This window comes from Halyomorpha halys, unplaced genomic scaffold (genome assembly GCF_000696795.3).
Source record: "Halyomorpha halys isolate HHAL.00 unplaced genomic scaffold, Hhal_1.1 Scaffold1355.1, whole genome shotgun sequence".
In the NCBI taxonomy this organism is placed as follows: domain Eukaryota; kingdom Metazoa; phylum Arthropoda; class Insecta; order Hemiptera; family Pentatomidae; genus Halyomorpha; species Halyomorpha halys.
The window spans coordinates 166,327-176,957 of record NW_027105728.1 but is presented as its reverse complement, the minus strand read 5'-3'; the positions used below and the strand labels follow the sequence as shown (position 1 = coordinate 176,957).

General features: G+C 33.5%; 1 protein-coding gene across 1 annotated transcript in view; it reads left to right on the top strand.

The window, feature by feature from the left end:
• Window positions 1-10,631, top strand: part of DCX-EMAP (Doublecortin-domain-containing echinoderm-microtubule-associated protein) — a 149,857-nt gene that overhangs the window by 96,467 nt on the left and 42,759 nt on the right. Inside the window, exons 5-10 of the mRNA XM_014434359.2 lie at window positions 464-643; window positions 2,308-2,424; window positions 5,018-5,267; window positions 5,655-5,793; window positions 7,422-7,571; window positions 8,713-8,884. Of these exons, the coding sequence (XP_014289845.1) occupies window positions 464-643; window positions 2,308-2,424; window positions 5,018-5,267; window positions 5,655-5,793; window positions 7,422-7,571; window positions 8,713-8,884 (1,008 nt within the window). The remainder of the gene's footprint in view (window positions 1-463; window positions 644-2,307; window positions 2,425-5,017; window positions 5,268-5,654; window positions 5,794-7,421; window positions 7,572-8,712; window positions 8,885-10,631) is intronic.

Below are 10,631 nucleotides of genomic sequence, written 5' to 3'. Positions count from 1 at the left end.
TATATATATATATTAATAAGTGGAATGATTGTTTTCACTTTATTTTACGTAAAGTTGATTTTTGTATTTTACTTATTTTTTAATTAGTGCTATTATTAATTTCTTATTTTGTTGATGAATGAACTCTATGATCCATTATTACCAATGCATATAAATAAGGCAGAATGTAATATTGCACAATAAAAATATTATTATCTTTTTGTATAATATTTATTAATAAAAAGTTAATCCCACTAAAAAACCAACAAAAAAATCAAGTTTTTTATAATAAATATTTTCTATAGCTTTTCTTTTTTTTTCAATATAAAATATTTTTTCTTTATAAGCACCTAGCCAGAAAAGGAATAAGTATTTATTTTGGCAAAGTTCTGATCGAAACACGCGAAATTAAGACATCAAAGGAGTTGTTAGGTAGAAAAGCTTCAAAACACAATTGGAATGACAGGTGGAGGATTTGTTACAGAACGCCAGCTACGGTAAAAAGAACGGAGGTGCCTGGTACCCTCCTGACGCGACACCTCGTGGATGGAGCAAGCCACCCGTTCCTTCCAGGAAGCCGAGCATGCCTGACCCGGAACACACCAACAAGCCCAGCTCAGGAAGAGTCATTAGGATCATCAACAACCACGATCATACTGTACAGGTACCAGGGGAACAGTCTCTTGCTAGGATATGTGCAGGGTGTCCTTGTCCAAATGCTTCTCACAGACAAGCAGGTGATCTAAATAACTAAAATAGAAAATAAACTACTTATTATGACCCTACGTTTCGCCCCATGTTGTAGGGCTTCACCTGGTCTACAGAATGAACAAAGTTGATTCTTTGGCTTTCCTTCATTTTGCAAGCCCTTTTGAAGCCCTGCAGCGTGGAACGAAACGTCGGCTCATAATAAGTAGTTTATTTTCTGTACAGGAAGATGATTGTGGGTGCCGCCAATGTAGAATAGAAATAAGTAAAAACTTATTTACTAGTGTCAACGTTTCGGTCAGAATTTCCAGCCTTCATCAGGGCTGCTCGGAAGATGTGGAGGATCCAAGTGGATTCTCATCATTATAATTTATTTTCTATTAGATTTATTTTCACCACACCTGAACCATCTTCATGTGGAATTGCTTTTTCAGTTTGTCCAACTCATTTATCACCTAAAGGTTAAGCTGACACAGGAGGCGAAACCTTGGGGTTTGTATTATCTACTTTATTATATTCTCTTTTATAGTCATTAAAAAGTTATGAAAGATACCAAAAACGCTTTTCGGAATGTTCATAATTGTCCTTTCTTGTAGTTTCAATATCATAATTATTTTTTGGTAGTGAAACTGTAATCTTAGAGATATGATATATTTTTATTTTTTTTATGGCCTATAAACTAATTATATTGCCAAAGCCAAAGAGACAGCTAGTTTTTCCTTCATATTTCACGATTCACTTTATTTTTGCTGGCAAATGTTAAAAAAATTGTCAAACATCCTATTTATTCGATTCGAAAGAGACATTGCTTAAGAATGTTACTGTTGTATCTCACATACAAGTAAGCGTTTTCGAGTTGATCGAAGTTAGTTATGTCAGTCTGGCTTATGAATGATGACTGTCATTCCGACTGACCTTGTTAGGGTTCAGGATATGAAGTAATGTTCTTTAGGATGGCAGGGCTCTCCTCCTCTGGGCAGAGCCGAGAGCAACATGTTGCCCCTCGAGCCAACCGGATATAACACTATCATCACATTAATAATTTTAATTGTTTTATGAAGTCATATAGAGTGTATTAGCGATTGATTGCAAACGACTGGCCTCAAATATATGGGATTCATGAACTTGAGAATTGATCCCAGAGAGCTAAGGATTAGCAGCCACTGTTCCATTGAAATACGCAAAGCTTGACAAAAGGTTTGATGATGAGGGGATGGGGCAACACGTTGATATTATTATTGGTGAAAGAACCCCTCAAATCTTTATTAAAAAAAACTCAGATCATTCGTTTGAGCGTGAGAAACATTTGGCTTATATTGAATACTCTGTACTATAAATAACTTTGTGTAAAAGAAAATTCATACAAAAGTACCCCACACTAACTATGCTGAAATGGTGTGCATTAGTGAACCTTCAAAGCTTCAATGATGTTTATATACCTAGTACTAATGAAAAGAATTTCTATTACTCAAGACTTAAAGTCAGTCTTTGAACATTATAATGAATTTTGAACACTCTGTGAAGTTACATCAATGAAGCTTTGGTTGGGAAAAAAAAAAAATAATAATACTGTGAAAACATACATCGTCGACCATGACTTTATCACACCCTCCTTCTTAGTGTCGAGTACTGCTCAACTTACGGACGACACAACCGTTCGAAGATGTCGTCGAGGATCTGGGACAAGTGCTCAAGATGAACGGAGCTCGGAGGATGTTCACTGTGTCCGGGCAAGAGGTAGGTCTATATCTTCTTTCATTATCGATAGTGAAATCGACTTTAAAATTAACTAGAATTAACAATAAAAATTCAACTTATATCTGCTTCTAACTATATTAAAATTACGAAATAATGAAGAATTAATAATTTGAGAAATGTTCTATGAAGGCATAGTGTTTTTCATGACTTGCCTCAACTGGGTACAAAGATACAGAAGATGAATCAATCTCGTGCAATCCTTTTAGCTAAGGTTGAGCGGAAATCAATCTAGGCAGTCTTGCCTATCGCGAGCTGATGAAACTATATTTCACTTCCGTCACGAACTTTATTAATCGATCTCCTGATTCTTTTATTTGAAAAGTAACATGTTATTGTTATACAATATGTCGCTATTTTCATAAACCATTTCATATAATCAACTCAGAAAAACGTATTGGGCCTAATTCGTGAATTAATTATTTAATAGCTAATATACTTACGTATAATAAAGGGGTTCAAATGTTATATGTGTCTGTATAAGGGAGAAGGGGGGAGGGATTTGTACCTTAGGCCCTTTGTGAAATCTACCATAGCAGGTTATACAGTTAAATATTTTTGTAAAAACCTGAGTATGTAGGTAGTGGCAGTATCATCACTTGGCCTATACCATGATTTGGCGTTAACACAATCGTTTTTCATCCCTGTATTTTCGACACATAATAAGATGATGGTACTCCAATTTCAGGTTGAATTAACAATTTTTGATTTTCACCTTTCCTAATAGTTATTAGAGATGTTGAGTACACTATCATATCATATATACATATTAATTAAATAAAGAATAATAATAAAATAGTACAATAAAATAATTAAGTATACACTAAAATGTATAGGATTATAATTATAGATACATATCATAAATAAACATAGGATAACTTAGTTAAAAAATAAAAAATAAGAAAACAACTGAAATAAATAATTATATTTTGTTATAATGAAATAGTGTAAATAAAATCTTAAACACAATTATACCTTTACAAAATATTTCCATTCAGCTCAGAGAACCCCGATTCAAGTCCTGTCACCCAAATATGGATGACATGGCAGAATTCCACGATCCCAGCGTTTCTTTCCTAGCTGCGTCACTGACAGTTGATCAAAATTATGACTAGATAACATCATTGCTTGCGCCTCTTTTATATTGCTGGAGGGCGGTATAAGTATATAATTAAGAATTTCAAAGTTTTCTATAGCATGAAAAAATCTTAATTTATTTTGGCCGTCTTCAAACTTTTACCCTCTTCCATAGATATCAACTGTAGAGAATCATAGTGGCGTAAGTCTGTAATTCTTCCCATCTACGTTTCGGTTTATCCCTCGGACGTTTATCCGTCGGTTAAGTTTATTAGCATATTACGTTACTTCTTACACAACCTTACACGCCCATCTTATTCGCCATGATGGTATAATAATAACCTGAATTATATTTACCTGGTGCAGTTCCACAGAATTCAGTGTACAGTTAACTCATCTTTTTTCCGAATATTTTACGTAATATATACTTTGTTTTCAAAAATCTTAAGAACAGTGAGAAGGATAATATTTTTGTAAATTTTAAATTTTCATAAGAAGAAAACTTCTACAACATTAAATCAAACTTCTCTCGTATTTTTATCTTTATCCCTTTAAATTTCCTTCGGTTCGCATTGCATTACTAGATGTTGGAACCATGGTGATGGCGTCCCTCCCAACGTTAAACTACTATTAATTTTATTGTCCTGTCATGGCGTATGTCGCATGCAACTGTAAGGTATTGAAATAAATTTTTGATGTTCATTCATGTAAAAGAAGAGTCATTATAGTCTATAAAAATAATTTTTTTTTCGTTCCGTCAGTAAATGTTTCTCTAAATGCATTATAGTAAAAATCTAGTATACGTATGAACTAAATAGAAGCCTCTAAACCCGCATAACCGTTTGGTATTGCGGTAACTATATTTCCAACCCCGTGTCCATTTCTTGAATTAAATTAATAAACTAATTTTACTTTAAAAAGGAAAGTGTAAATATAAAGACTAAATATTTTATTCTGTATTTTTTCTCAGTGATTAATGCCGCCTATGAGGTACCTCCTTGCATGGGGAAATTAAGGGCCAAATTCCTTGTATTAATATACCGACAGAAATTAAAAAATTTGTTCTTTTCTTTTTAAAACATGCCAATAAACGAGCTTATCATGTGAAAAATTATTATTAATTTTTAATTAATATATGATTTCAATATCAAATATCCTGGATTCTTTTAAACAATCAGAAGTCTAAAAAATTAAAAAAATGTTGTTTAGTTACGTTTGAATTTATTATTTTTATTTGAGGATCTTTACAGAAATTATAATACTTAACTTCATAAAATTTTAGATTGGCATAACAGCAGAATCAAGTTCATTTCACTATCGATATTGGTAACTTAAGTTTAATTTACTCATATATAAAAATATTGTTAGTGATTTAGTTGCTTTATTAGCCAGCCAAATATATAGCGAAGGGGTCCCACATGCTATACTAGTATAGTCGCTTTATACTCCATTGCTTAACAATATCACACCATAAAAGAGGCTCACCAAGACATTACAGGTTCGGAGCTTCTCCCAGTTGAGGAACGAATTCTCCGACGTCGATACGTTCTACCTCGGGACTACTGGAGTCCTCATGTCTCCTGACCGAAGACGATCCAGATCTAGAGGCCCTGTCCTCGTGGAGCCGGTGACGACTCCTGCTGTTCGGCGAAGAGCAAGGAGCAAGAGTCGGCCGAGAGCCCTCTACATCGAGCCGGAGGTCATCCGTCCTGCCAACGGACCCTATCAGCAGGTCACTGCCTACCAGGGTAAGAGGGCTTCTTTGCGTATATTGTACTGTAATATTAATATGTTATATTACTCTTATTTTGTTAGAAATTTTATGATAAGATTATGAATCCAAGAGCGTGGCAGAGGTGTAGGAGCCAATCGCCGTCTGCCTTTTTTTACAGTTTAGGTTACAATGGCGAGCATTCCCATCAACTTCAAATTCAACCTGGGCTCCGAGGGTGTTGTCAACTCCTTTCTGTTTGGCTTCACTTGTCCGTTAGGTGTCCTCTCACCCATCAAACAAGGCTTTATGAAAATAATTATTAATAAACTCCAAAATTTATTATTTTTTTAATATTTTAAAATAATATGTATAAACTGTAAATAGACATTTGTACAATATAAGGCCGTAATATACGTTGCAGATTACACCTTGCTGGAGGTGCTGAAGGAGGAACCGATCAGACTGACGATCAAGGGAGCGCGGCGGACTGTCTATCCCCCGCTGCACCACGCGCCCCAGGACAACTCCCCGCCGGAGAAGAGGCTGGTCTTGGACTGGGTGTATCCTTAACATGTTACATTTTATAAAATATTAATTTGTTTATTCCATAATAATATGGCTTAAGTATACCTTTATATTAAAAGGGAAGAGTCTGGCCGAGGCCAGTGAGACAAGGAGGATTTGTAAAAGGTAGAGGCTGCGTTGAACACATTTTCTCAATTATATACATAGTAAAATACATAATACTTAGCACACACTATATAATTCAGATTATGGATTGCACGGAGGCACATCAAATTCTTTGATAGCCTCCAAAACTGCACTATCCCACAAAACAGGACGGCCACAATGGTAGCGAACACCCATAAACAGTCTCGGACTCGATCGAGGATTAATAACTTACTACTGACTTCACGAAACCTGTTGAGCCCCGTCAGAATACCGTTGTCTCCTCCATACCCATCGTATTTATTTTCATCAGTCCAATTATAAAATGCATGAAATGTAAAAAAAAATATATATCTATCCAAGATATCTATTTTCTGTATATATACTTTTCCTTCTGTTTGTATATATTTATTGATTTTAATAATTTTCTAGGAGGTCAGAAAAAAAAAAAAAATAAAAAAAAAAAAATAAAAATTATATAACAAAATTCTCAGGACCCCCCTCAATATAAGATACTACATCAATGGGGCTCAGAAATTAAAAAAAAAGTTTACAATTTATTTTTTATTATTATTTATACGATGCTATAAATTTTAACTTTATAAGATAATAAACCAAGAAAAAATTATATTGTATTCCTATTGTTTATATTTATGAATTTATTTAGTTTATTAAAAATTATAAACAAATGGTGAATTTTAATATTAACTTTGTTTTATCTGAATAGTGATGTAACATTGAATCAGACTGACCTTGTAGTATAAGCCAAAGAGAGAGAAATACTTTATTTATCTATGCTGCCTAAATACATCAGGTTGCTATCTCAAACAGCATACTTGTATATCGGACATATATAAATTACACATACATGGTATAATCAGAAAAAAAGAGATACAATAATTAGATATAATAAACAATTTTTTTCCCCTACAGTTTCCTTTTACAATCAATTTCAGTCTGTACAACAAATACAAATGTTTCAATTCATTCCTATTTTTCTTTCTCATTTCTGCTCCTCCAATTTGACCCTTTCATAATTTTTTAATTCACCCGATCAACAAATTCGCTCTCCGGAATTCACCCTCCCAGATCCTCTTCAGTGACCCGCTAAACAAAGTCAATATTAGATGGCAATGTGAGATCAGACCATCATTAATAGTCACAGCAGTATCTCAGTTTACCAAAAACAAACAAATAGATACATTTTACGAGAATAAGACTAACACATAGATTAAAAGGAAAATATAATAAAAAATCGGTTACAGGAAACACTTGAATGGATAAATAAGTTTAAAAAACAAAACAAAAAACCAATAGTACCAATGAAATAAAATAATTTAATGAGTAAATACGTTAAAACACACAAATAGAGAGGTCAACATATTAAAATAAATAAAACAAAGAATATACTTTTGTTAAAAAAAAAAAAATATTGTTTTTTTCTTGGCTAATGAACTCTTCCAATGGGCTATCATTACCAACTAAAGAAAAATATCGTTTCCTTAACTTGATATAATAGTTACGGATACCGAGGTACTGACTCCCGAAGGAATTTGTGGGTACTACCTACTGGAGAGCTGCTATACTACGTCGCTGCCATAGCTATCCTCTATGACCGGGACGAAGAGGCCCAGCGTCACTACGTCGGCCACACGGAGGATATTCAATGGTATATTATTCATTTCTCCATTTTAGATATAGTCAGACTTGAATTTTCTCAAAAACAAAAAAAAAGTGCAATTATGTCGAAATTCACTAAACCAAACTTGAGCAGCAGAGCTCCTACACCACCAAGGTCGTATATTCCTTTACTTATTTTTTATTTTCTTTGTTAAACTCTAGTAAGGAACTACGTCTTGAACTAAATACCGATGAAACAAAATTTATTGTCAGCAGTAGAAACGAGAGCAATTTCGGTTATATACATATCGTAGGAAATACATTTGAACAGGTAGATAAGTTTAAGTATTTAGGTTCCAAGGTAACTAAAAAAAAACAAAATCGATATAGAAGTAAAAGCTAGGTTAAAGGATTGTTGAAATGATCGTTATTTTTAGATTTCGAAATTGCTTAGCTCACGTATTCAGTCCAAAAACTTATAAATTAGAATTTACAAAATTATTATCCTTCCCACTGTTCTTTACGGATGCAAAACATGGCCTCTTATACTAAGGGAGGAACAGCGCCTTAAGGTTTCTGAAAATAAAGTATTACGTAAAATGTTTGGATCGAAAAGGATGAGTTAATCAGAGAATTAAGAAGGCTACACTGAATTGAAGGAACTGCACCTGGAAACTATAATTCAAGTTATAGGATTGAGGTGAATAAGATGGGCGTGTAAGGTTTTAGGGCTTAGTAACGAGTGGATCCCTAAAATTAATAAACACTGAACCGACGGTAAACGTTCGAGATGTTAACTGAAACGTAGATGGGAGGATTGCGATAGGATTAATCTGCGCAATAATTGTTCGAATATCTGATGAATTGTAATCGCAAGTAGTTTCAGTCTTTGGTATTGTATAAATTAGTTCTTGAGTTCGCTACTCGACATGATAGGTCTGTTCCAACAACCGCAAGGACATTCATAGTAGGGCGGGGTTTCGCCTCTCAAAACCTGAACTGCGCGTGCTCCGTACAGTTCCGGACAGTTAAAAGTGGTTGTTGGAACAGACCTTATGCAACTAACTATACGACAAAAATGTAGACAGTTTCTTAAATATTCACTTGTGAAGTCCTGTTTCTCCAACTCTTACCTGAAGAGTTTGGACTATGTATACCTAACCACCTATCGCCTGTTTCATGGCGTGCAGCATGGACGTCCACCCTTCGAGGGAGCTTGTGGCCAGCGGTCAAAGAGCCGGCAGGAACAGGAAGACCCAGGCCCACATCAGAATCTGGAGCACGGAGACTCTCCTCACCCTCTATGTCTTCGGCATGGGTGAGTTCGAGATCGGCGTGTCTGCGGTAGCTTTCTCTCAACTGGTTGGTAATCTCTTTATATATGTATTTATTTTTAGTATATACAATTTTGTTAAAATTACTAAATATTAATAAAAAAAAAGGTTTTCATTTCATTTAAAAAACGAATTATATATACCTACAAAAGTTAATATTCAAATTTTGTTCTTTGATACATCTGTTTCTTTCCCCTTAATTGTGTCTAATATTCCCTCAAAAAATTGTAATTATTTTCACTCGAAATATATATTTTTAATAACTTAATTAAACATAATCACAATACATATTTTTATTAACTCACAATTAATATTTTTGAAACTCATTAGTGACTATATTCATCCCTTCTCTTATATGATTTACCTTTAATTTTTTTCCAACATAAATTCTTCAATCGATGTCTAATCTATCGATTTTTGTTCGGTATCAATCGCAATCTACTGAAAAACAGGAACCTGCTTTAGTGAGTTGTTAAAGAAAAAATATTTCTGTGGCTTCAAATCAAATTTTTTTTATTTATTAATTTCTTTTTTCTATGAATGAAATCAAATATTTCTTGCTGTGAAACATTTGCTTCTTTTTATTTAACCAGCATTGTTACCAACATGACGGTGATATATATTATTCGACAACACAAAACCAATTATTTGGTCATGCCAGGGACAATCCTAGAATCTTCTACTTCAAATATTTAACAAACAGTACAAGTGGATAGATGAACATTGTTATAGTAACTTTCAGTATATTTATATTTTTGAAAAATATTCAGATTCAAATATTGTTTGTTAATTTTTTCTCTCATGCAGTTTCTTCAAATTAATATTTTCTTCACTCTTTCTGAATATTGTTTTGACCATAAAGCAACTTTAATAATTTTTTTTTTCCAGTTATAAGCAATTACTTCTTTCTTACACATTTTCATCAACAAATATTTTTCAATAACAGTTAAATTACAGTAACATTAACAGAGCATATTACAAGAACATCTCACTTAACTGTATACTCACATTGTAAAATGTATTTTTTGTATATTCCCATGGACATTAATTCACGTTTATTAGTTTTTCGGATCATTCGAAAACTATACATCTCCTAGATACCTGTTTCAAAGACAATTAAATTTTTTAATTAAAAAACAAACAACTCATGTTTTAATAACATTTTTTGCTGATAGTGAGTTTAATGGTGAAACGGTTCTTAATTGTTAATTCATGATCCTCCAACTCTTTAGTATTATGTACATTAACTGTCAGAAACGATATTAAATAAATAGCCATTTTAGGCTATGTTCTAACGCCAAAACCAGGAATCGGATTAAATCCGTTAAAAAACAGACTCAAACAACAGTAAATAAAGACTTTAAGATTTACTTTTATTGTAAAATAAAATATTACATCAACATTAAAACATACTTCTTACAAACTAGAAGGCACTCAAGGCTTAGTTAATACACGTCTTGGGACCAAAGTTAAGCGAAGGAATAATGATACTTCTGGTACATTGAGCTCCACATAGATACAAAGAAGAGGACGGGGTAGGGATTGTAGGCTGGGATAGAGGGGAATTCGTTCGCGGGACTTTGTGTGAATCTATCAAATTGGATATCTATAAGAAGTGGGATATCTGGACATATGGAGTTGAGGTATGGGGCTCCACTCAACCATCGAATTCCTCCCAAATTCAATCCTTACAGTCAAAAATCCTTCGTAAAATCCTTAATGCTCCTTACTTTGTCACAAATCAAATCATCCATCAGGACCTCAATGTCCCCTAT